Here is a 27,054-nt window from a genome sequence, read left to right as displayed (position 1 = left end):
CTAATTTCAAGATTCACATACTATAATCTATACACAATTATATTATGTCATTAATACACACATACATATACACATAAACACACTGGAATATACACAACAATGAAAGTGTTATGTATAATATTTGTTAAAAAAATATGAAAATATAGAACATACGCCTGTATTAATAGTTTGTACACAGAAATACATTGGGGCAATATTTTCAAACATTTAATACAAATCTGACTTGAAACAGTTTAATAGAAACAAAGCTTATCTCTCCCCTTTTCCCTCCCTCGCCAGCTCTTCTTCTACTCCTCCTTCCTCTCTTATTTTTCTTGCCTCCTTCTCTGCCTCCTCGGCTTTCCTATTCTCTTCAACTTCTGTCTCTGTCAGCCACGGCCCTCCCAGGTAGCTCAGGATCTCCTCGGGGCTTCCTCTGTGTTTGGGCTCTGGATGGAGCAGCTCCTTCAAAAGAGTCATCGCTAGTGGGCTGAGGCCCTCAAACTGTGAGGGAGGAGGGTTGTTCCTTTGGTTCTCCTTCATGATAGTGTAACAGTCTCTTTCCTCCTCGCCTCTCCACTCACAGTGCCTCATCTTCTCCTCCTTTTCTACCTCACTGTCAAACCACTCCTTGTATCTACGATAGCCGCGGTCATCATGGGTGCTCTGCTCCCAGGGGAAGCACCCAGTTAGGAGGCAATATACGAGCACACCAAGGGCCCAGCTGTCAATACAGGGCTCCACTGTGATCCAAATCTCTTCCATCTCCTCCTCAGTCCCATCCCACTCCCTCTCCGTCTGCGCCTCCTTGGCTGGTTCCACCTCAGGAGTGCAGAAGGGAGAGTCGTACCAGACGGCGCGCACAGTGGAGCCGATGGCCCGGGACAGGCCGAAGTCGCCCAGTTTGACCCAGCGACAGGAACTGTCACACAGGAAGATATTCTCAGGTTTGATGTCGCGGTGGACAAAGCCCAGGGAGTGGAGATGTGTTACGGCACCGCTCAGCTGGGACATCACCCTCTGGACACACTCTTCATCCACGCCAACCTGAAAGAGAAGGTGTTATTAAGTGTTATTCTATTTGCAAAATAATCGTTGTACTGAAGCAGCTGTGTGAAGGCAGTATGGCACAACAAAATATTTGAATTACATTTGTGTCAGCAGTAATAAAAGACACAAACAAAGAAAGAAATATAGATAAGAAAAAAATAACAGGCTGTACCATAGGTATAATAATATAAACGGGAGTGGAAGACATTTCTATGAATTGTTATGCAACAACAATAATAATATTCCTCTAATATATTTCAGTATGATGAGAGATAAACATGAGATGTGATCTGGTTAGAATATCTCTGGTGCAAACAGGAACATCTATGTCACAACAAATGGTTTGTGACGCGGTTGGAAACCCTTGCTTTACTTCAAGTACTCCCATGAGAGCAGGCTGCTCTTGTTCCTATCAGTACTCAGTAGTATGTTACTGGCAGTGACACAAACACAGACGAGGGCGAGCTGGAAACCTTTATCAAGCTTGTGTCAAGTTTTTGCTGACTGAAATGAAAGCACAAAGTGTCCAGGTCAGCAGTTACATTTTCCATGCAACCTCTACCAGAAAGCCACACTGCAGACATTAAAGACCTTTGAGTCTTTTGATAAGCTCCTATTCTTAACGATGGGGGGAAATATTATTATATAAATGTAGGAGTGCAACCCAACTGATCAGGCAAGCGAGTGTTCTGCAGAAACTAGAGGAGAAAGCCTCCTTGTGTTATGTGTTAGGCTGAACATGCCATGCAGGGTGTTAACAGCAACTGTACACCATTCAGCCAAACTGACCTCTGACACTATCACGTCGTAGAGGTCACCGTATAGACCAGCTTGTTGGGCAAATACATAGTAGGTCGGCGTAGAAAAGAAGATGCCGAGGGCCCGTGTCAGTGAAGGATGGGTGCAGTAGGAAAGGGAGAGATTGTATTCACGCAGGAAAGAGGTGAGCGATGTAGACTGGCGAGGGAAGAACTTGAGAGCCATAGGGGTTCCTGAGGGGGTGAAGAAAGACAACATGTGTTGAATACTACAACATCTAATCGGCTTTAGTCAAAAAAGCTGTCATGAGTGTTTGAATGTGTTGAGTGTTGTCCATCACTGACACTGTGAACAAATATAACTTCCCCTTTGGGGAGACTCTGTTACAGAGACTCCCCATTCCCAGCAACTCTATCTCTGGGAATGTCACAAAGTGCTTCATCACAGCAACAGAGGCGCAAAAGGTTAAATGGACACTATTGAAAGACAGATCAATCCTCACTTCACTCCAGCGCTGACTCCACAGGGCATGTGTAGTTCTCGATTAGAAAGAAACCTGCGCATAAGGTAAAGTGTTGCAGTGGACAAAGACCCCAAAGACCCCATCTTGCAGACTGAGTGATTGGAGATGGTCATGACCTTGGACCTTGAGCCTTACACTAACCTCTCTTTCTGTGGACAGCTAACATGACCTTTCCGTAGGATCCCTCTCCCAGGAGTTTTAGGACCTGAAAATGTTCGGACACCTTCAGATTGGGCATGGACTGCGCCGACAGGAAACATCGCTCGTCAAGTTCCTGAGCTGCTGAATCCTGGGAACACACACACACAGACACACACTCAGATCCATATTCAATGTCACTGCATGAAGCCTACAGATGGTGATAACTTCACAAAATGAATTCTGAATCTGTCACATGAAACCGCTACATGGCTCGTTGCGTAATGATGACCTTGTTACTTTAAAGGGGAACATCACCCATTTTCAACAATTCATACATGTTATTCCTATGGACGGTCCAAACAATTTAATAACCATCAATAACTCGTTTTAAAATCCCAAAACTCGAGTGTTCAAACTCAAAAGTGTACCGTGATCAAGTTCAAAGTCTGGAACTGCTCCATTAACAATGCATTGGGAAATATGTTTACGCTGAAAGCACCACGGGAAATGTTTTAAGGACTTGGGGACGTTTTCTGTTTCACAACTGAGAACATTTCAATGCAATAAAGCTAATTTTGTCGTACAAAGTCAAACGAAAAAATCTCCAGGTCAACAAACTCAATCTCCCATACCCACTGATATCACATGTTTGAGACTAATTTGCCAAGTTTCACAAATATTGATGATCTTTCCTAGGCCATGTAAAATTATATACTGGAATAATTAATTTATGTGGCGTTTGTTCAAATCTTATATTTGACTAATCACTGCTACTATTGTCAAGAGTTTTGTTGTCTTTTCAAATTAATTTAGTTGCTGGCATGCAAATATTCACAGTTCAAAAACCATGTACACGCTATACCAGCATGCATCTGTCAGAGCTTTGTGAAAAATAATGATGTGATACGTTATCACTTTCAGCTGATCGGTCATGATCCTCATTGTCCTAAAGAAGGGACACACTTCAGACGTCATGTCTTATCAGGGCGATCAGGACATGTGGCGCTGTCACTCAGTTTCCACCATCATTCACATTCATGATAACTTCCTTTGAAGTAGATCCCCGACTAAATACCCAACCCCCCAGCAAATTAAGAAGGCCGTGGTGGGCAGTTACAGCACACAGCTTAACACAAAAGATAAAGTGATAACATACAGTATTTTTACTTTCGACCTTCCACATGTTGCGTAACTGAGCTTACTGGACCATTGATTCGATTATTGACTAAATTATGCCTATCGTATCCCTGCAAACAAATGTATGTTTATTTCACTAATCATTTATTTTCTTTTTTTTAGGATCAAGCTAAATTCACCAGATTTGTATAACCAATGAATCTCTGATGGTGATGACACATCAAATGTTGCTATATGACACTATATGAGTTATTTGATGACAGCAGCTTCAAATCTCAGTTATGAGTTACTGCTCGACAAACAAATGGGCCTGATGTGCATCCAAAAATAAGACTGCAGGTTTCAGCCAGTCTGAGATGGCTTCTTGGCCAAGATGCTGCCAAGAAAGCTCTATTTTAAACCGAGCTGATGATGGGCGGCTTTTTGATCAATGGTGTATAGTTTGATGCCGCTCCATTGGTTCACAATGTGACTCTCAACCTCAACCTTTCAGACATTGACAGATTTCACCGGCTGAAAAAACACTGTATTTGCATTGCTTTACGTAATATACAAAAGTGACATAATCAAAAATGACGTCTGAAATTAAAGTGATGAGTTAAACGTACAAGTTATATAACCTTTAACATGATACAGGTAAGATACAAGATACGTTACAAGGGTGATACAAGTGTTTTAATGCGGTATGCTCAACAATTACAGCAAGGCAGTTATTGGCAATACAAATATGTGTAGTTGACAGTTATTGCAAGATGAATAAACCTGCAATGCGAACAGGAATGTAGTATATCTTTATGCGTATAGTGAGGAGGAGCTCAATACACAGTAGCCGTCTTCTGTGCCACCAAGTCTTTATAGCCTAATTTATGCAAACTTCACACTTTTGGACTCAAAGCTCAGTGTTAAGTTCCTGAACTCAATCCTTACTTGGGATATGTCCACGAAGTTGTAAACACATATCAGGGTTATTGCAGGATTACATTCTTCAGATGTTTGTCAGTCCACTAATGCCATCATTTATTTTGTTTGGAGAATTGCAACTAAGTTTAATGCAGCTCACATTTGGACCGTTATATTTAGTTGCTCTGATACATAAATCACCACAGATGCATCTTAAACACGTGTAGCACCAGAAGCATGTCCTTGTGCAGTGAGGTGATTATTTATCAAACCGTATTACTGTAGTTAATTGCCCTTGGTATCAAGCCATGGGGATCTGAGATTTTAAAAGGGGCTCTGCTTGAGCTAACGTCATTAACACATTTGAAGTCCACTACAAGTGCTCTGCATAACAAGCTGAAAATCCTCTCAACGACACTGACAATTAAACTTTTCCAGCCTCCCAGTCATTTTACAATAAGAAGCCACAAATGCATTTATACCATTCATGCATGTCAGATGCAAAAACACACTTATACAATACTTTTTTGTTTTAATTGCCGTGGCACACACAATAAACAATTGCATTTATGCATGTTTCTATTGCCATTATTTGTTTTTTTAAACACAATTTAATGAATTCAAGATTATCACTTGGTGTGCATTTAATGTTTGCAGCTGATGCATCCTTACAGGAATAAAGTGCAATACTTACTGTCATTTTCTGTTCAGTTGGTGGATCTCTGCTCACTTTGTTGTGTCTTTTTTCAGCATCTATAGACTCCTATCAAAGTGCTGCCAATGCAATCAGCTGCTGTTGTAGCTCAAGTGTGTGCCCTCTGCTAGACTGATAATTAAATTGGAATTGAAGCTGATATTTCTGCCTTTGCCCCCTTGGTCGATGCAGTAGCAGAGAAGCTGTGTAGAGGAGGCTGCTATATGTTTACTGGAGACCTGGATATTGGTTACGTGCTTCTCCCCAGGAGACACACACTGGACTCTCCCTCTCTTTTCCTACTCTCGTGGTGTCAGTACCCTCTCTGTCTCTCTCTCTCTCGCGCTGCCTCTCCTGTTATGCTGGCAGATACGTGTGCACCACCTACAAGGCATTTCAAACTTCCCTCCCTCTCCCACGTGCTACCTCTCTCTCCCACTCCACAGCCGTGTTAAAATCCTACCGTTCTCAATCTGTCAGTCCGCCTGACCACATTAACCCATCGCTCTCCTCCCCAATCTCTTCTCAGCTGTCACTCACTATACATACACACTTCCTCCTTCTCCTCCTCTCCTCATCTTTCCATGTCTCGCTCTTTCTCACCCTCTCAGTCAGTCTGAGTCAGAAATTCCACCCTCAGTGTAGGATCCCTCTTTTAATCAGCAGGTATGCTGGAATGATCGGAATAGGCCAACAAGCTGTACCCCTGATCCCTGAATGTCACTGGGATTATTGGGTACAGTTACGCATACCATGTTATTGTTCAATATTAGGCCTACTGTCCTTTTCTTATTTTACCATTCCCTCCCATCTCTGCAGGAGGCATACGAATATTTGTTTGATTTCAAAATGAAAGCCTCTTGAGACCACAGTGAAGAACATTCTCAAGGTTCTTTCAGGTTTCAATCTTTCAACTCTCACACATCTCGCTTTATCTCTAAAGTACACAGTATGGCTTACGATCACTTAGAGACATTGCTAACAGCTGAAACCTTGTCTTGTTAAACACGTTGGTTCTGTACATTGACGTCTACATGCCAGTTCTGTTTCCTACAGCTGCAGATCAGACCTGTTCAGCTCCTATGGCCCTGACACCCTCCTCCTCTTTCAGTCTACTCAGATTGATTTCCCTTGGTACTACATACAGGACTATTATTGCCACTGGCTCAATGGTTGTTTGTTATGTAACACAAACACTGGCTGCTATCACAACGACTGGGCCCTGCTCAGGTTACTACCACTGCGGGGTCATGTGGCTGACCACAATACGTCCATTTGGAGTTTGTGCTCGCTCCATAGGGTCCTGTGGCCCCTGCTGTGACAACCCCTCCACCACCAAAACAACACTTGTATTGCTCTAATCAATTTGATGCCAAGAGACTGTCACTTTCATTCACAAATGTATGGACATAAAGCTGACACATTCCACTATTAATGGATGGTCTTGAACATATGCATCACCCAGGACAGCTGTGCTGACTGACATGACTGGCAAGTTACATAACAAACGTCTTTCCTATTCGGTTACACTTCCATCTTTTTGAGTGCTTTTGACATCTAAAAAAGGAAATTGTTAATGCTTACATGACAGATGAGATTGTCATCTCTTTCAACTCCTGCACTTTAGATGTACTGTGTATACTGTGTATGTCGTATAATGGTGAACAAAAAGAGGATTTGAGAAGACTGACATATTTTGGTCTTCTCATTTGCTTGTTTAAAAAAAAAAACAAAGACATAATTTAAACATTCATATTTGTTTTTCATTACCTAAATATACTAGGCCTATTTGTGCACAGGTCTTGTAATGTTTACATGTCCTGGTATGGGTTGTGAAAGTGGTGCAATTACTGAAATAACTGATTTAAAATGAGGAAGAAGGACTTTACAGCACCAAACATGCGGGAATGTTGGGAACATTTTCAAGAGTTCAGACAATGGGAATTGGTCTAAATAAATATATTACTGTAATATTGAATTGTTCCTGCATTTGATAACATTTACTACAAGAACAACGTCAAATTATATTTTACGTATACCGGGGCTTAACACCAATGCTTGTGTTTGTGATTTACACAATGTAATTTTTTCAATGAATAATCCTCAATAAACTGGATTAAAAGACCATGTGGGGAAAGGCAATAATAGAAAAGCTAGAATAGAGTGGGGATGTTCAGAAAATTACATCACTTAACTGTGATGCAGCCTTTAAAACCAGGAAAAAAGACAATATCCTCTTAATTGATATTGACCCCAGCCCTTAATCACAAAAAAATAATGAATCGTCTGTGAAGATAACATGGAATTTATTAAAAAGCACTCTTCTGGGAGACATGATGTTGTGGTTGTTGTTTTAGTATGAAGATAATATGTAGCCATGTGCATTATCTGGACCATATCAGCGCCAAATTAGATTTGTCTTTGAAGGGTGTACTCATATTTAGTTAATTTGTGGATCATTCTGTTTTGTTATTGTCATCTTTTCTCTTTGAGCAAACTAATGAATTTATCTTTCATCCACAAACTCACATAAATGATTAAAATAACATAAATGTATAGATTACTTGCAGATAGCTTTTATATTCTCTCAAACGGACGGAGTAGTGGCAGTGGGCATAAAGGGTATCCTGTATAAAGTTTCTCTATGGCATCACACATGTTAAAATAGATTTGATGCTTCTTCTAATCGCCTGCATTTGTTGGTTTGTCTTCAAGAGATTAATGTTTCCAAAGCAGTGCAACAGTGAACAGTTATAGTTTGCTGCAAAGTTGCCTTCAGTCCCCCCTCCCTTGGGAGAAGGAAAAGACAAAAGGATAAAGGGATGGAAGATAAAAGGGGAGTTTGTAACACCAGTGCCCCCCAGCTGTTACTCTGTTGTTCTTGCTGTGTTCTTTTTATGGAACCACTGACAGGAAAAGCTATTGGAAACTGTTATGGTTTCATTTGATGTGAGAGTTAGTGCAATAATGCCTCTATGTGGTGAAAGTATGCCATTACATTACTGAGGAGAAAACCACACAGTGCATTACATTAAATTACTTATTAATGACATTTAGAGAGTGGTTTTGGATTTCCAGATTTGTCTTTCTTTAATTAAGGCTCTGCAGGCTTAATTTTAAATGTGAATTATATGCCGGTCAATTAGCTCTTAATATGACGTGGTTTGTTGCAGATTTAAGTTTCAAAACTGAAGATAATCAATCAGCAGAAGGGTCATGTGTCTTGCCACTGAGCCTTCAACAAGCAGACTATTGTTTGATGAGGAGTGATATTGAGAGTCTCTTTGTAAGGAAATATGATGTGTTAATAATTTTAAATAAAATGTTGACATTTTCTGTTTCGTATTTTCAGCTGTTATATAACACTTAATGTCAAAAAATGTCAGGATTATGATGATGGTTACAATGATGGTATACTTAAGATTTTATTAAAATTCTATATCATGATGAACCACATTGGTTTAGGTTGACTTAATGGAATAAACGTATTTGTTAAGGCTTTAAATAAAAATAATTGCACATTTATAGACAATAAAGAATTGATAAAAGCAGAAAAAGGTCGGTTTTTAGTATTATAGGGCCTTAAACACTTTTTTAAACACACATGAAAATGGATGTGATTTATTTCCCATACATAGATAGTAGATTAGGTCATCCAAAAGTCACTTCCCTGTCTCTTCTTGGAATAATTTATTAAACAGATTTCCTCTTTAATACATTGTTGTTGTTATCCCCATTGGGATAAATTAGAACTAATTCTGATTCTGATTTTGATAGGAATAAGCAACCCTGCAGAATGCACACTGACTGATTGCCATTTTTACTTTATATTTGAGACTCACTCCATCGTGGTATTATATTGGAGTAGGCCTACTACTGAAAATGCTTATGTTCATCTATAAACTCTTGCGGTGCTGCAAAGGATATCGTTTAGATAGTCTGGTAATTAATTTGTAGGTCTTGTTTAACGGGATGTCTTATTTTCTTGAATAGGAAAACAGTTATAAAATCGTTCAAATAAAAATAATTAAATAAAAATAATTAAAAAAATATATAGAAAATTAACCAAACTTTAATGTTGTATTAATTTCATTTAGAACAACAATTCTGGCATTTAAAAAAATCAATAAATTATGAATGAGTCTACTACCATCCAAGGAAAACAAAGCTACAGGGGGTGCGGTCTTTCCTGTAGCCGAGAACGGAAGCGGAAATTCGGCCATCTCCTCGTACATTCAAGCTACAACAGGGTCAGTACACACTTGATTTGTTTTTTTATTTTGGTCTGTTGTCAGTATTTTTTGGCGTTTCGGCTTGTGATTTGAACGTGTATATCAAACACTGTCCCACAGCAGAACGTGTCCTTGATTAAAGCTTGTACAGTCTAGCAATCATGTTGCGAACTCTCTAGCAGCAGCTAGCTAGCTAACTGCTAGCTTATTAGCTGGCTAATCTTTTCTAGCAGCAGCAGCAGCAAGTGATTTATTTTATCAGTGAAGCTGGCAGGTACACTAACCGCCCCTTCCTAGTGTGTAGTGATTCACGGTTGTGTGAAGAATATCACCTTTAATTTCGCGTTAGTTTGTCTGCCAACTCGTACAAAAACACCCTACACCCTTCTGTACCTCTATCTACACTTTACTCAGACTTTACCCAAACCTCTGGTGTCAAAGTGCTAGCTAACTGTTTCGAAAGGTGTGAGAATGGAAGAGTTTGCCGGCTAAGTGGATAATATAAGCTAACAGTTAAATGACATGTAGGACAATGTTTATTGCCTTATCAGCTTTAGTAATTGCGCGTAAACTTGTCTTTCGCATACATATTTTTCTGACACAGATAATGCTCACAATGCTTTTGGTAACAGTGTTGTATAATGTCATGGTCCCCACTCTGTCTAACACTAAGTTAACGCTTGCTGGAGAGATAGCACTGTCAGATGACAGACTGCTTGCTTAACGTTACATGGGTAACGGTTGTTAACGTTATCAGTGTGCCAGCTAACTGGGTGTGGATTACGTCAAGTGTATACAAGTGACAGGGGGACTAAGTAAGCTCAGGTTTGGGATCATTTCTATATTTCCGAAGGGAGATTGGACCTGTATGGTAAAAATGTGTTCAGCCACTGTGGAGATATCAATGTCTAAAGTCCAGAAAACTTTGCCTGAACATTTGAGGGCGTACAGTTTAGCATCAGTAAGCAGTAGGTGGGGGATTTCACCATATTGCCCCAGTGAAACATACATTGAACATTAGAGATACCTTTCAGGATATTGGGCTAGGGAACACAGATACCTAAATACTCTCCCTTTTTTAGGTTATGCAGGCCTGGTTGGCACTTTATGTAAATCTATATTATTGTAATGCAAGTGTAACAGCGATTTGTTTGTACTGGATCATTTGCCTATAACGTATTATTAACATGTGTTAGCTCAACCTAGCACTCATCTAAGTGGGGCTTCTGTTGGTCTGAAGGCAAGGCAAGTTTATTCAGCCCATTTCAGCAACAGGACAGTTCAAAGTGTTTGACATAACCCCACATACACATAACTCACAAATTGAGCAGCAGAACAGAACTCAAAAAGTTAAACAAGCTATAATATGAAAATACAGGTATAGCATACAACAACAAATGTTCCAGTGCATTGAAATACATTAATACTAATATGATTAGATAAAAGGCAAAAAGACAAGTCTTTAGCCTTTATGTATGTAATGAATGTTGCAGCGGACCTAGAGTTTTCTGGTATTTTCTTCTTTTACTTAATTTCTTCCTTAAATATATTGTATACTTCTTCTTCAGGCCTGTCAGAGGTTACATGAGTGGGCATTGAAACCCATATGTAAAGCAGAGAAGACAATTCAAAGTAGAAGATAATGTGATTGTGTTTTTCCGAACAACGACATATACATAGTTACTGAAACCTTCTTTAGTATTTGAGATTGTGGAGATATTTGATACAACCTGAGATACAAAGGGCGTATTATTTGGCCCCTTATCAACGATTAGTTAGTGTTTGAACTTTGATACAGAGCTTCAGGAGTCTGACCTGGCTTTTGCAATAGTTGCATTAGATGCAGTTGTGCAATGTGGTCTCATATTTGTCTGACCTACAAATCTAAACACAGACAATCTATATGTGTCAGGCTTATTTAAAACACTTATACAAGTATACACCAAAGTTGTGTCTGGTTCACAATTGGTTTACCAAAGTATATTTAAACCTGAACATATGCATATCTTCCCTAAAGGTGTTACTGTTGTTAAGTTACTATGTAACTTTTATATATGTGGGTGTTTAAAACAGTCTATAGGCATAGAGACAGCTAGAGTGTATTTAAGAATGTAAGATAAGAAGTACATTATTATTTAAATTGCTATCAACAAAGGTATGAATTGTTTTCATGCCCATCAGATGCATGGTGTTAAGGTCAGTCTGCATACTTCCCTCTTGAGGAGTATATACTTGTACGCAGGAAGGTCTGTTTGAGGCTAGGGAAATGGGAAGAGAAGCGTAGTTTCTTGGTTTCCAATTCCCACCATTGCTCATTTACTTTTTCAAGGAATATTGATGCAGTGGGTGGGTTGAACCTTTCATCTTCTTTAGCCAAAAAGATGTTGCCTTCCTGCTGCCTTTAGTTCTTGAGATATAGCAGTTGAGGGAGTGGTCTTTGAAAGTTATCTTTAATGTATTTAGCTGAACTTGCTCAAACTGCTCCTCCTGTGTGTGCTTTTAAAGAGTACAACATGTCTAAACTCAAGCTCTGATATAATTAGGGTTCATCATTCTTTTAAAGAGGCAGAAGGATAACTGGATAATGACTATTTCCTTTTATTTGTATTACAGGGTAGATAATGTTTGAAGTTAGCTCTTAAAAAGTACATACAGCTTTTATATAAATTGGCACTAAAATCATGCCTGTAGGTGAATTGGTTACTCAGTGTCTTTGTGTCATGACCCGAAATGATCATCTATTTGGTGAGAAAATGCAGATTGCTGCAATGAAAGGATGCATCTGGTCAGCAACAGTGTTTCAGCCTGCTGCGTAAGCAATCAAATTCAAACAATGCTCAGTGGGTACAGTGGGATTTAATATTGTGCCATGAAATCATTCTTTGCATTCCTTTACACGACCAGCATCCGACAGGATCATGGTTTCATAATGCTTTTGTCAAATTGAGACCGTCCCACTGGAATGGCACAACAGAAGCCATGATTTGATTTCATCAGACAGTGTTTTTCAATTGTTAATCACATGTTTTGCTGATAACGTGATCACCATATACTCTGCCTCTTATGAATGGCTGACATCAGTAACAAAAAAAAAAGTGTCCCTTCTGTATGTATTGTTACAGGTTCAAGTTTAATTTCCGAGATGCCCTGCATGCTTATTTGCATACCATCTTGGAGCTGTACACATATTGCAATATTTCTATGACCTTTTTGTCTTTACCAGCACTGTTGTTGTGACTTCAATCTGTCTAATGATAAGGAATATAATTACCTGAAATGAAGTAAATGGATCCTGTTATCATCTAGCGTACCTAAGATTTCCAATTTCAATATCTGTTCACAAATACAATATTTATTTAGTACTTGAACTTGTGAACTTCATGTCCTATTCCTAAAACGTGCGGCTTCTTGTGAGTCCTAATGCTGCAATTCAGGTTTGGCAACTGATGTTATTTAAGTGTAAGGAACAACACACATTTCCCCTTCCTGTGTCTTAATGGCAATCACTCTTATCTTTTGGAGAATAAAAAGGGTTTTATGACTTGACTTACTAAACAAGATAAAGTATATAACTAGTATGGTGTATCTCTGACTATTAGCCATGTGTGGTTCAGCAACAAGTCCTGTGATTTTGAATATCTGCTTTGTCCTGATGTTTTCTAATAGAGTTAGACCTAGCATAACGTTACAGCTGGTTCTAGTCTGTTTGTTGGGATAGAGTAATAATCTCTCAGTATGTGTGGGTTATTTTTTAATGATAATCTCAATCTTGCTCCTTAGTTTTCATCTCCCTACGCCCAAGGTTTTGGGACCAAATGTTGTCACAGGAAGAAAAAGGCAAACTGAGACATAGCACTCCGTGAATGAGTGGCTCACAAGCCAGAAAAACGAAAAGAAAGCAAGAGGAGAGACCCTCATTCTGCATCATTCTTGTGTAACAGGTGTGCATGACGCTCACTCTCACTTCCTCTGTTGACACCAGCAGTCACATGGTTTCAGATGTATCTGCTATAGACACCCTCTTTCACACTCTTGTTCTTCTCAAGGACAACCACCTTTTATCCACACACTTGTACTTGCATACATCCTCTCCAGTCTTTCTGACTCTTTCTCTTCTTGCCCTCTTTTTTGAAAGTAGAATTGACTCTTTTAATTAAACCTATTTTGCTCCTTGAAATAAGAGTCCTCTTTGCCCTTTGTTGCTGTTCGCTTTTATTACCTATATTTTACAACCCCTCTCTGTTCTCCATTTGCAGTTCAGATTGCAGCAGGACTCGACGGCCAGACCGTTGCCATGTCGACCTCATCGCTACGGCGACAAGTAAAGAACATCGTCCACAACTATTCAGAGGCTGAAATCAAGGTTGTGTGTCTTTCTGCTTATCTGGTCTTCTTCTTTCCCACACCCACATCCTCCATATGTCCTTTGCTGAAATGTAATCTGTTTATCTCTACAGCACATGTGACTAGCTGCTGACGAGCAAAGCAACATGCTCCCTCTTTCCAGTTATTATTCATAATATTAGCTAACCTAATCATATATCCGTTCATTAGTCTGCCTCTTTCCGGCTTGTGTCGTGACTGAGTTTGTATTGATACTCAGAACACTGTGGACCATTGTCCCAAATTGTTACAAGGTATTCGCTCAATGTGATTCTTCTCACGACAGTTCGGATAGAGGATGATTGGAAGTTTGTCCCTTGCTGTTTTGCCGTGCTGCAGGTTAGAGAGGCGACGTCCAATGACCCCTGGGGCCCCAGCAGCTCTCTGATGTCAGAGATTGCTGATCTGACCTACAATGTTGTGGCCTTCTCGGAAATCATGAGCATGGTGTGGAAGCGCCTCAATGACCACGGCAAGAACTGGAGACATGTGTACAAGGTTTGTGTTTGTTTGGTATAATTGTGTGGCAATATGTCACCAGTACATATACCATAATATACACACATTATTGGTTTTCGCATTGTTTGAATGTAGAATAGATGATATTTTGGCAATAGGATGTCCACTTTATGTTTTCCTTCAATACAATTTGGTTTTGAATTTTGCCACACTACATTTATCATTGATGATGCAGAATGACGATGATTTTGAAGCGTCTTAAATAATAATGATTATTATTATTTATATAGCACTTTTCATACAGCTCAAAGTGCTTTACAAAATGACACATCACCAGTTAAAAACAAACAACAATAAATTCCCCTCAGTTTATTTGTTAAGAACGTTAAAGGTACATGAAGCAAATATAACATTTTATCAGGTTAATAGACACAAGGAGGTCAAATGTATGATAATACAAATAAATAATGCTTTCTCTCTGACAGATAAGACACAAGACAACTGAGTCGATGCAACAATATAAAATATGAATACATCTCAATGAACTACTCACTACAGAGTAAACCATTGAGTGTTAACTGTCTGACAATTCAATGAGTAAGCTGGAGAGAGATTTCAGACCCGTTCCAAATATTTTTGGTTTTATGAAATGTATGAATTTATTTATTAGTACTAACGGTGTGTGTTAACGTACACACTGAAAGCATGTGAATGTATGTTGAATCCAAAAAAGGAAATTAAAGTCCCTTTTCTACAATTGGTCAATTGGTTGTGATTTTGTTTCCACCAGGCTATGACTCTTATGGAGTACCTGATCAAGACGGGTTCAGAACGTGTTGCCCAACAGTGCCGAGAGAACATATACGCAGTCCAGACCCTCAAGGATTTCCAGTTCATAGACAGAGACGGCAAAGACCAGGTACACAAGCGCACCCAGGCCCACAGAGCTGCATAGATAGTTGAAGTGATTAGCGAGTAAGTTCCACCTTTGTGGAATGCAGACATGCTTTTCCAAACATGCCGCTTGTGTGTCATTCTAGGACATTTTACAATGTGTTTCTGACCTCCTATGCAAACAAAGCCAGCCATTAAAGTTTTTTATGGGAAGTTGGTAAATGAAACCTTGAACTAACAAACTAACAAGCTTTAACACTAACTCTGAGGTGTACAGCTGTATGGTTATGTAAAAACAATACACTTCATTTGCAGGATATACTTGTTTGCTTATGCATGTCTTTTTTCCAGGGGGTAAATGTTAGAGAGAAAGCCAAACAGCTGGTGACACTGCTAAAAGATGAAGAGAGACTAAGAGAGGAGAGGATCCACGCCCTCAAAACCAAAGAGAAGATGGCACAAACCTCCAGTGGTGAGATTGGTACTTAAAATAGATTGTCTTTAAAGATTTAACCAATGCTCAAAGTGAAAGTATTACACTGAAAGAAGGCCTTTAGCTCTGATAAGTTGATGACCTTACACAAGCTCTCATTCATGCATATTCTGGTTTGTCTCTGTTGCAGCCTCCTCAGCTCCCTCAGCACCCAGCCTGGGAGGCAGCCTGTCAGCGGGCTCCCACTCTGGGGGGGGCCGACCCTGAGCAGGCGTGGCCCCAGAGCACTGGAGAGGAAGATCTGCAACTCCAGCTGGCTCTGGCCATGAGTAAAGAAGAGGCAGAGCAGGTAACACAAAGCAGCATATTCAGGGCAGACACAGCTAAGTTAGAGCCCTCTGAGATAAGGATTCAAGCATTACTGTGACTAACACCAGCAGAGTTTGCAGTTTGTACAGTTTGTTTCAGCACTTGTGTACACATAGGGATATATTACCCATACTATTCACTACACACACACACACCTAGCTTTGCTCTCACCATGTACTGCCTGACCTCCCCCAGACTAACAAGGACCCTCTGGAGGACGCAGAGCTCAGCTATGCTATCACACTCAGCAAAGATGCGCAACAAAAGGTCAGGGGGCAGAGCCAGCTGACTGGGGGCCCAGTCACATACTATCTGTCTTTCTGTCAATTGGAATTTCTGAATTACACATCAAGTATTGATCAATTAACAAAACTAATTTCTGCTCATATTTGTCATGTGTCATTTTCTTCAAAATATAAATTTGCATCAGAATGCAGTAATTTGGTCGTGATCACTTGTCCAGTCAAATTCCTTTTACATTCTGCAAAACTATAAAGCTTGCAAAGTAGGTGCTTTTTAAATTTATGTCAAAAATCAGCTCCCAAAAATTTGATTATCTCTAATTTCTTTTGTTGAATATGCATGGCATTGGCAAATATTTCTCATAACTTACTGAATTAAACACTGAGTGGTTTGATCACTCTTTCCTCTCCTTCACCCTCTCTGATAGCATGCTTTCAATTATAGTCTTGTTTTTGAATGCACTCTTTACCTAAACTGTTACACCCGTCTCCTGCTGTTGTAACTTGCTTGTACCATGTTGACTGAGTTAAACATTTGTTAACCTTTTTTATGCTAGTGGGTAGAGTCCTGCACTTACCGCACCATTGGTGTAATCTAAAACTAAAGCAGGGTCTTATAAGGATAACACTATATGTCACAAGTGACATTAAGCATAAGACTTGCTCCGTTATATAGCAGATACTGTCTGTTCTTCATGGATAAATCCCTGTGTCACTCCTTGCTACTAGGTGATAGAAAAAAAGGTTGAATTAGGTGGGAACGTCCTGTGACGATCTGCAAGATTTGTGTTGGTTGATCTAGGCGTTTTTATTTGATGTACTCCAGGTAGGCTGGATGTCAAAGTGGCTTGACTGGGCAATGCTAAAAGACGACTTCCTGTTCTTTATGCACAGCATTTTAAGCAAGTTATCCACAAACAGCATGAAGGAATTAAAACCAACCAATAGTTTCTGAGAAGTATTCAAAATGACAACTTGTCAACAAGCAAATTAACTACGGCTGTCTTTGTCTTTCCCCCTTAAGTGCTGATGTTGGTTCAGTCAGTCTATAGTATATCAATTATAGCCTATCCTTGTCTAAACCTTTCCAGACAGTTTATCTGTACTCAATTTTATTTTAGGTTGTCTATTGACAGCAGTCCTGGATAACTTTATTTCATGTGTGAAACAAGCATGTGTCTGATCTGATTGTGTTTTGCTGAAATACTGTGAGAATCAGACAAAATAGCAAACTCTACTAATTCAAAGATTGGGCGATTTGCCTTAATTTCCTTTCACTGTAGATGGTGATCAAACGTTTTCACTTCCAATCCCACTAATTCATCTTTGAATCTTAAACTGATCTTAAATCTGTAAATGTGGTGTGCTTTCTAAGGGTGTGTGTCTCAGGTAGCTGACATCACAGTGTGTGTGATTGGCAGGAAGAGCGACTGCGCAGAGGAGACGACCTGAGACTGCAGATGGCCCTGGAGGAGAGCAGGAGGGAAAAGAAGAAGCCGGAGGAGGTGTGTGTTCAAAGTGTCTCTACGTCTCTCACTCTCCTGACATTACCTCCTCTATCTGTGTCTCTCTCAGTCCCCCCAAATTATTGTAACTGTTGTGTAACCTTGAGGTTATCCCCCTTAGATTAAGTAGTTTTAAAAAGCAGTGGTATTTGATCTGCAGTTCTCTCTCTTTTGACTTCTCCGTTTTGTGAAATTCCTCGTCTTCTAACCTCTACATCGTGGGGTGAATGTGTCCTTAGATTTCTTTCTGAACACAGCTTTAGGAGCATTAATCGATAAGATATTCTCGGCACAGGGCTCTCTGATGGAGCTGAGTGCAGGCGACCCCTGGGGGGCCGCGGGTGCTGCGGCCCCTTTGAGCTCTGCCGGCCCCTCGCCTCCACCCTCGATTCCTGCCCCTGCTGCCTCAGGTCCTTGGGGCGCAGCTCCTGCAGACCCATGGGGGGTTACGTCACCCACATCCCCTACAAGCTCTGACCCCTGGGGTGGGGGAGCTCCACCCAATATAGCCCTTCCCCCTGACCCCTGGGGAGAGACGTCCAACAGAGTTAACAACGTTGACCCCTGGGCGAGTTCAGGTAAGCAACCACATCATTAGTCACTCCGCAGGTTACTGGAAATGTGAACTCTCGGCTGAGTATCAGAAGAGAAGCGTGTCCTGCTCTCTGGATGAAAGAGGATGTGAAGACCTCTCAACCTTTACTCCTCTGTTCCATTTCCTGTCTTCATTACTGCCTGTAATGTAGTCATGTCACCATGCTGTCATAGCTCTCATACATGCTTTCAGTGTGTAATGAGGAAAGCAAGCATGCTAAATCCATTCTCCCTCTGTGTCTAAACCAGGGATTGTTATCCTCTTGTTTCTACTCAGGACTGACTGTGGCTGTGTCTCAACCAGAGCTGTCTCTTCTCTCACCCCTTTTGTGCCTCTTTATTGTATGGGGTAGCTGCTTATTATCTCTCCTTTACCTCCACTGAGCTTTAGATATGAAAAAGGTGACGGTGAACCTACTATCTGCTGTCAGCTGTCACGTTAGTGGGACTGCAGAGGTTAAAGGAGAGAAGCAACAGTGTTGGAACCCAGCCCAGCTTCCTGCTCCCTCTTTATTGTGTATGTACCTGTAAGGTGTTGTGTTAACCCTCCCCTCCCCTGCGTCTCCTCCCCTCCCCTGTAGCTGTGACCCCCCCCAGTGCCGACCCCTGGGGCCCCCCGGTGCCACCCAGCACATCCTCCTCGGGGGGGCCCGTAGACCCCTGGGCAGGTGAAGGGGCTCTCCCTGCCTCTGACCTTATAACCTCCGACATCTGGAGTGGCACCGCCCTACACACAAACGGCACAGGTACATTCACGCTTAAAGCTACACCGACTCTCAAACACTGAGGTGTGGGTACAGGGACTACACACAGATTTATAACTGCATGCACACTACAGTTGTCTTGTCCTACATTTCATCCTCCTCTAGTGTCTGTTATATCATCTGTGGTTATATTATAAGGAAAGAAAGACTTTGCTTGTATCCTGGTTTACTGTTTCTATCCTCCTCAGGAGACCCGGAGCGATGGGGGTCCCCGGCAATAGGCTGTAACAGCACAGGCTCCCCGGTGCCCTTTGACCTGTCATCTCTTGGTTCTTCACTTCCTGTTCGTAAGACTCCCGAGTCCTTCCTCGGCCCCAACGCAGCGCTGGTGGATCTCGACTCTCTCTTGTCATCTAAACCCAAACCCAAACAGCCACCGCCCCCTTCCATCTCTTCCTCTTCAGCGCACAACCCCTTTCTCCAGAACACAGGTTAGTTACAGCTATCGTCTATATCTGTGTATAACCTGAGAAAAGAGCAACAACCGAACTTGTTAAGATCAACATTGCTTTTGTAGACAGACAGACAGACAGACAGACAGACAGGCAGACAGACAGACAGACAGACAGACAGACAGACAGACAGACAGACAGACAGACAGACAGACAGACAGACAGACAGACAGACAGACAGACAGACAGACAGACAGACAGACAGACAGACAGACACTCTAACCCTGTTCATGAAAAGTGCATTTTGAGATAGCCTTCTTGATAACACAAAACTTACATATTCACAGTCACTAAAATTGAGAAAAGTTCATTTCAAACTATTCCATATTTAGCTATTTGGTTATTAAAATCCAAATCTATCATATAAAACGGTTGCGGATTAAATATGATTAGATTATTGGATTAACTGGCATGTGTTGAAAAATATAAAAACCTGGCATGGATTGAAAAGGTATCTGAAAAAGTGTTGAACAAAGTGTAATGGCAGGTATGAAGTGATCCTGATGTGTTCCTGTCCGCTCTGACCTCTGACCTCAGGCTCATCTCCTGCTCCTGGCATGGCAGTGACTCCAGGCAGCACCATTTCCAGTCGGGGGGTTTCTCCAATACCTGCCTGCTCCAACCCGTTTGGCGTGGCCCCCCCCATGAGCTCCATCTCACCTCAGCCCTCCTCACTTGGCCTGAGCCTCCGCTCCAGTCCTGTGCCCCCCAACCCCATGCTGAGCATGATGCAACCAGGAATGGGCATGGGGCCAATGACTGTGGGTATGGGGGCTCCAGGGATGGGCATGGGCATGATGCAGGCCAGCCCCATGGGCATGCCCTTCAGCGGCCTCTCGCCTATGGCCCCCCCAGGCTCGGTTTTTATGGGGCACGGAGGCGGACCACCTCCTCAGCTGATTTTGGGTGGGCCAAGTGGATCCGGAGTGATGGGGGCAGGAGGGTCAGTGGGAGGCGGAGGAACGACGGGAGCGAGCACCAACCCTTTCCTTCTTTGAGGAAGTGTCACCACTACTTTGCTCACCAGTTTCAACCTCCCCTGTCGTACCTGCTGCCCCCTTCACCCCCCCCCCCCCCCTTCAACACAGTTTGTGTCCAAAAAGAAAAATGTGTACATTTCTATATTTAAAGAAAAAAACTAAAAATTTAAAAATTATGTTTATCTTTTCCTTCAAAAGCATTATTTCATTTCAGAATAATTTTCCACATTTAGTTCCTTTCATTACAGTATGGGTTGTTTGTGGGCGGGAAATAGAGATCTATTTATTTTTGTTTTAATCCTGTGCCGTTCTGTAGCGTTCTTCATGTTGTGTTATTTTCAGTCCTGTCTTGAGATGAAGGTAAGTCTGTGAGCAGAGGCGTTTTCAGTTATCACTCTGAAATATTACTGCACTGACAGAGAGCTGGAGAGAGAGCAGACATAGCCACTAACTGAACAGAGAAACTGTTGCACCTTTCTCTCTCTCTCTCTCTCTCTCTCTTTCTCTCTCTCTCTCTCGCTCTCTCTCTCTCTCTCTCTCTTTCTCTCTCTCTCGAATGAAGATAAACACTGAATCACTGAAAGGAAAAATGTGCATGAAGGATGATTTTTAATGAACTCCAATACAGACTGGAAATCCTGCATTAGCATTTCAGGCACAATGTGGTCAAATTGTTTCAACTCTTTTACTTTTAATTTAATATTAAATGTAATTTATTTTGTTTCCAATTTTTGGGAACAAATTAACAAGAAAATCACACGACGATGCCATTTAAATCAAATGCTTATTTTTCCCCTTCATTTTATTGGAGAAAACTAAAGAGAGCTCGGACCTCTGTGGTCTGATGGGCGAAGTGATGGGATGTTTGTTGAATGTGTGTGTTTGCAGCCAGGTGCGAATGAGAAAATGAATGCTCATTTGTGAGTATGCAATAGTGCAAATGCCTGTTTCTGTGTATATGTGTCAATATCTGTCTCCATTCTTATTTCAGTGACTCAGAAAGCAAGAAATGACATCCATTATTTTTGTTTTAAAAAATTGTCACTTGTATTAATACTATGTAATGTTGGGATTTCAGATGAGGTATAAGGGTCACACATTTCTCTGCCAATCATATTTCACTTTTTTGTTTGTTAATCAGAAGCATTAGTTTTTCCAATCACACATTTCATATGGGACCCCTGGTGTCCAGGTGTCCCAGAGCTACACTGTCCACCCGTTTCAGCCCTGTCTTCGGAGAGGGAGAGTACTGATGCTTCTTAAAAAAAAAAAGACAATTATTTCAATGAATGAAAGAAAAAAACTTGGACTTGATGACATGCTCCATGCTGTTCTTTTAATTTAGTTTGATGAATTAATTGTTATTTTATATCAACAAGAAAAATATCTTTTATTGGGTAAGGTTGACTTTTGTGTGGTGATGACTGTGAACATTCACATTTGAAAAGTAAAATGGAAAAAAAATCAAAAGGAATTTACGAAATAAAACAAAAACACTTTATGTGTTTGGCTTGTTTCATGCTTGTTATGTGTTTATTGTTTATATCCAAGCATCCCATATGTATTTAATTTGATAAGAATATATTTACAGTTTATTTTCTTTGGTGAACATGTTTTTAAAAGCTAAAATCCAACAGAAAAAAACAGCCTGCAGAAGAAAAGCTAAACAAAAGTTAAAACAGCTATGTTAAGGTGAATAATTTGTACAACTATTTAACCTTAAAATACAGCATTCAGTTGAATGTGACACACTTGATCCCAAACTTGCTCTCAGAGAAGCTTCAAGATACGAAAGTAAGGCAGCCCCTGCATAGAGTTTAGTGGAGACGGCTGTGAGACTAAAGAGCCACATTTCTCTGATAAGTTCTGTTTTAAACTGGAAGTCAGGCTCAACCTAGCAGAGAGTCCCAGTCAAAGTCGTCCTGGATCTCCTCACTGTTGCTGTGCAGATTCTTCAATGGAGGACGCTGTCGTGGTGTCATGGACTGAGGCTGCATCCCAGCTGAGACACAGAAACATGGACTAAGTTAGCACACAACAAACAGGAAGTGAAAACGCTATTGTAAGGTTATTCCTATTTAAATAACTTCTCCTTTACCACAGACTGCATCTACCATTATGGGAAACAACTAAGAAATAGAGAAACAACATGTACAGAAATATTTAAACGCATTTAAAATTGATATAATGTATTTATTTAAGTTAAAAATTGGGAAAATGTACAGACATCAATTTAAACAAGCAAATCAAGTTAAGAAACAATTAGAAAATATGTTCTAGTTCTGTGCACATTAGTTATCAAATTAACATGCACATGTATTTCTTTCTTTTATATCAATTGTATAATTTATTGAGTTATTTATTTAGAAAAATATCTGAACCTATCCTTTCAAGCGCCATACAGAATTCCACTCAGTTACCACAAACATTTAAATGGAAACCCAATCGACCATGATGTCCAGTTCTTACCGGTTGTGTTTGCAGGTTGTGTGAGCTGAGGTCTTTGGCCCTGCATGTGCGGAGCCCTACGGGGGGGCTGCACTCCACTGACGGGGTGAACTATGGGAGAGTAAGGGAGGGGTGAGGGGTGAGTCAGGCTGGCGAGGGTAGGAGGCGGATTGGAGGTGAATGGTGGGCCGTGTAGGGGGTGAGGACCCCCGAGGGCCAGGGGGGAGTTACTCCCAGAGGTAATCATGCCTTTCTGAGTGAAGAAGCGGTTCAGAGAGTCGCAGAGGGACGTGAAGAGCGTCGGGTCCAGTGCCCAATCACAGAGCTCCGCCTGCCGCATGCCCTCCAGCAGGTCTGGGGACAGAATGGGAGAGAAAGTCTTTAATAAACAACAACAAAAGTTATTGAAAAAATGTTTAAATTATCATCATATTCAGTTGTTTCACTATCTGCCACCCATGAAGAGTTGATACATCAGCAGAAAAAGACAAACATCTTAATGGGTCAGTAAATCTGGCAGTTCACACAAGCCAGATTTATTTTTATCTGCTGAGGTTTTGAGATATCCACAGTATCTCTGAGAATTGTATTCCACCACTGTACACGTTGTATTAGTGGTGTCACAACACAGCACCATTCCAGGCCGCAGTGAAGATGATATTCATTATTGAATAATCTGCAAATTATACTTTTTGTAATTAATCAATTTGGATATTAAATCAAAAATAAATAGTAAAAAATATCAAAAGATCAATTCTAATGCCCAAAAATATTCAGGTTACTATCGAATGACAAAATTAAACCATTAAATCCTCCCATTTAAGAAGCTGGAAGCAAAGAATAATTGTTTTTTTGCTAGGAAAAAAATCAATTGATTACATTATAACTGCCAATACATTGTCTGTTGCTTGACTAACTGACTCAAACAGCTCCTCTCTTCCTTTGTCTAATACTTGAGAGTAGATGAATATCTCAAAACCTCAGCAGATTTGACCCAAACAACCTCCAGAAGAGAAACAACATGTTATCAAGACTCTGGTGAACAGCACAGACCTGGGTGACCAGAGAGGTCGATGTTGGCCCAGTCTAGACTGCTGGCAATGCGGAAGCTCTCCTTCAGAGAATCAGGGTTACTGAACCAGTCAGCTGGCACCGCTAAAGTGGAAGAGGGAAGGTAACTTTAGAAAGCACTGATTCTGCCTTTAATGCAATTCAAGCATGTCTGGGGTCAGTAAGTGAGGTAATGTTGGACTTACTGTATTGTGGAATGCGCTCAGTCTCAGGAGGGTGTGGAGCTGATGGAGGTGCTACATGAGGTGCTGCAGGTGGAGCTACATGAGGAGCTGCAGGTGGAGGTGCTGCTGCTGGTGGTGCAGGGTGAGGGGAAAATGGCAGCAGAGTTGGAGTGTGAAGTGGGGTAGTGTCGTTGTTCAGAGGAGCCAGTGGAGCAACATCCGCTGTAAATTGCATACAAATAAGTCACTCATCCGAGCTGTTAATGTGTATAATGTGGGCTTAATCAATATTTGAGTTTCCATTTTGGCACAGAGGTCCTTTATCTGAAAAGTAAATGCTTAACTCCACATTACTGATTGTTCTGGTACAGTACTATTTAAATGAGGCATGATACAGATCATGTAAGCAGTACAAATATGACATATTGCAATCTTTATTTGTGGTTCGGAAATTTTAATATATATAACTATGTTGCACTTTTCAAGACGACTGTTCCAAAGTGCTGCATTAGACAGACATAGTACTCACACTGTGAGCCACCCCTGTCCCGCATGGTCTTGAAGATAGACTTGAAAGACGCATACAAGTCTGGCAAGATCATCTCGTCGAAGGTGAAAAGCAGCTGAGGCTCGGAGGAGTTCACTGAGACCACAGGAGGACCAGCAACAAATGAAGGGACCCCACACGCAGGGGAGTGAGGGGGGGCGGACACAGTGCAAACAGGCACTGCGGTAGGAGCGCAGGTGAAAATGGGACCAGAAACTGAATTAGCAGGATAGGACAATGGGGCATTGGAGAAAGAATGAGCTGAAGGAGAAGACATATTGGCAGCAGATAAAGGAGGGGGGGTAAAAGTTGGTCCAGGTGGATGGTGAGGTGAAAAGGAATGGATAGAAGACATAGGGGCAGCAGGAGATTGATTATGGACAGAGTGAGAGGACACAGGGCTTGGCATGTAGGGTGATGGTTGCTGTGAAGATAAAAGATTAGATCAGATGAAACGCTGAAACAACCCTGACTGTGATAAAGAAAGGTGAAAGTGATTCTACCTTGCATGGGGGAGGGGAAAGGGAGGCAAAGTGGGGAGGCTGCTGCTGGATGGCTCCCAGAGGCTCTGTGAGCTGGTGGTCTCTGTGTGAGGGTGGAGGTGGATGTTGATGAGGAGAAGCTCTGCTCTCCGCTTGTGTCTCTACAGGAACCTGAAACAGCACAGTGAGACGAAGTGAAAGGGTGGTAAAAATATAAATTCCTGCAGGAAAGTAAAATGAAAAACACTTTTTTCACCTCAATAAACTGTAACTGAATGCTGACTAATCTCTCAACAATGTCAAGTTTTTCAATAGGCGCATTCTCTTCTATATAGAGTAGGTGAGTAAGTGATATTACAACATACGTCCTGCCTCTCCTCTTCCTCCTCTGGATAGGGACGTTTAGGCGCCCTCACTTGATTCATCTCTGCAGGTCCATCCATTGTCCAATAGGAGCCCTGCCATTAACAAAACAAGTGCTCAGATTAACGCTCTTCCCTTCCTCCATCTCACATGATGCAGAATCAAAATGTGTCAGTATTCACCTTGCCGGGGTCACTCTGTGGTCGAGGAACTTTCCTGAAGCATTTATTAAGGGACAGATTATGCCGAATTGAGTTCTGTGAGGGAAACAAAATTATGAAGTCAGTCGTGCACCAGCTGGTAATTCAAATAAAATGGAAATTGGTAACATATCCCGAACCATATTATCACCATTCTAATATGAAGATAATATGTTATTGTTCTACATTCAAGCTTACTTTCCAGCCGCGGCCAGCTCGGCTATAGTAGGGGAAGGTGTCACTGATCCAGGTGTAGATGTCGTTCAAACTCAACTTCCTCTCAGGTGCAGCTGCTATTGCCATGGCGATTAGAGTGGCATAGCTGTGAGGGGGTTTCCCTTTGTAGTTAGAGTGGGAGGGGTCCGGCAGAGAGGGGAGGAAGTCTCCCCTCTCCCTCCCTCTGTCTCTCTTCTTGTCCCTCTCTCCTCCTCTGTCTCTCCCCGAGCGCAGGCTGCTGATTCCCAGCTGAGGCAGCCAGTCGATACTGGTGAGACTGGAGTTCAGTTCAGAGGACATGGTCTCTTTTTCTCTGTTTGGGTATGAAGGATCAGAAGAGAGCATTTTAATTTTTCCCTTAACTTGGGACACTGTAGCTATACACACAACACTGAGTAATGCTTTTACAGATTTCCCTCTGCCTGTGATGTAACACTGTCAACCGCTCTGTTCCTGTACTTCCACTCTGCAAGTTCCGACACTTTGTCCTGCTGTGGAAACTATCCACTCACAAGCAAATACATGAAAATGACTGCCTATAAGTGTGACAACTCCACATGTACTTTCTATTTTGTGAGGAATAAGAATGACTTGCTTACCTCTGTTTGGTTACTCGAGGCCCAAGGCCTTAAAAAGTGTTAATATGTGATGTTGTCATCAGCTGTGCACAACTGCTGACAAACTGCTGTCCGTCCCTTCCTTCAGATCTCCCTCTTCGGCAAGTTGATCCCCACAAGATCAGTCATGCCTTTGGTTGGTGAAAGTTTGTGTAACTTTGTAGAAATACATACAAAAAAAACGTATCGGAGAGCTTCCTTTTTCTTTCCCTCTCTGTCCTTCCCCTCCCTTTCTGGCTTTACCAGAATTACGTCACTCATCCCTCCCTCTTTGTGACCTCACTCTTTGCGCCTCCCCTCTGTGAGCTGGTCCCTCCTCTTCAGACTCTCTAAGTTTGAACTAGAGGTTCCTCCAGCTGTAGGCTCACCAGGACTGCAATGAATAGGGACAACCTGTCAGTTTCTACTTCAACAGTACAGACTCAGGATTTCAAACAAAGCATGAGAGTTTGATTC

At 41.4% G+C, this 27,054-nt stretch overlaps 3 protein-coding genes across 4 annotated transcripts; 1 reads left to right on the top strand and 2 right to left on the bottom strand.

Moving 5' to 3' along the window:
* Positions 1-222: 222 nt before the first annotated feature.
* On the bottom strand, positions 223-3,427 carry sbk3 (SH3 domain binding kinase family, member 3). The gene is made up of 4 exons (XM_034211320.1): positions 3,368-3,427; positions 2,453-2,600; positions 1,819-2,021; positions 223-1,026 (listed from the first exon to the last, which is right to left on the bottom strand). The coding sequence occupies exons 1-4, from the start codon at positions 3,425-3,427 to the stop codon at positions 250-252; spliced, it is 1,188 nt and encodes a 395-aa protein (XP_034067211.1). The 3' UTR covers positions 223-249.
* Positions 3,428-9,378: 5,951 nt separating this feature from the next.
* epn1 (epsin 1) lies at positions 9,379-22,007 on the top strand. Its single transcript, XM_034211385.1, is given in 14 exon segments — positions 9,379-9,433; positions 13,196-13,356; positions 13,672-13,778; positions 14,138-14,296; positions 15,048-15,176; positions 15,503-15,623; positions 15,775-15,836; positions 15,838-15,933; positions 16,149-16,220; positions 17,617-17,700; positions 17,996-18,278; positions 18,876-19,040; positions 19,247-19,489; positions 20,048-22,007. Coding segments are annotated over 12 exon segments (1,944 nt in total). The 5' UTR covers positions 9,379-9,433; positions 13,196-13,356; positions 13,672-13,709; the 3' UTR covers positions 20,509-22,007.
* Positions 21,996-26,835, bottom strand: foxj2 (forkhead box J2). Of its 2 annotated transcripts, XM_034211387.1 has the most exons (11): positions 26,581-26,835; positions 25,964-26,294; positions 25,748-25,822; positions 25,568-25,660; positions 25,224-25,373; positions 24,703-25,144; positions 24,195-24,395; positions 23,992-24,093; positions 23,188-23,292; positions 22,960-23,049; positions 21,996-22,492 (listed from the first exon to the last, which is right to left on the bottom strand). In XM_034211387.1, the coding sequence occupies exons 2-11, from the start codon at positions 26,279-26,281 to the stop codon at positions 22,380-22,382; spliced, it is 1,689 nt and encodes a 562-aa protein (XP_034067278.1). In that variant the 5' UTR covers positions 26,282-26,294; positions 26,581-26,835; the 3' UTR covers positions 21,996-22,379. The 2 variants fall into 2 exon arrangements, with proteins under 2 accessions (XP_034067278.1, XP_034067277.1); XM_034211386.1 differs by having other exon boundaries at positions 22,960-23,292.
* Positions 26,836-27,054: the final 219 nt, after the last annotated feature.

This window comes from Gymnodraco acuticeps, unplaced genomic scaffold (assembly GCF_902827175.1).
Source record: "Gymnodraco acuticeps unplaced genomic scaffold, fGymAcu1.1, whole genome shotgun sequence".
Lineage (NCBI taxonomy): Eukaryota > Metazoa > Chordata > Actinopteri > Perciformes > Bathydraconidae > Gymnodraco > Gymnodraco acuticeps.
Note: the sequence above shows the minus strand (reverse complement) of the source record. Positions and strands in the feature narration are given on the sequence as shown.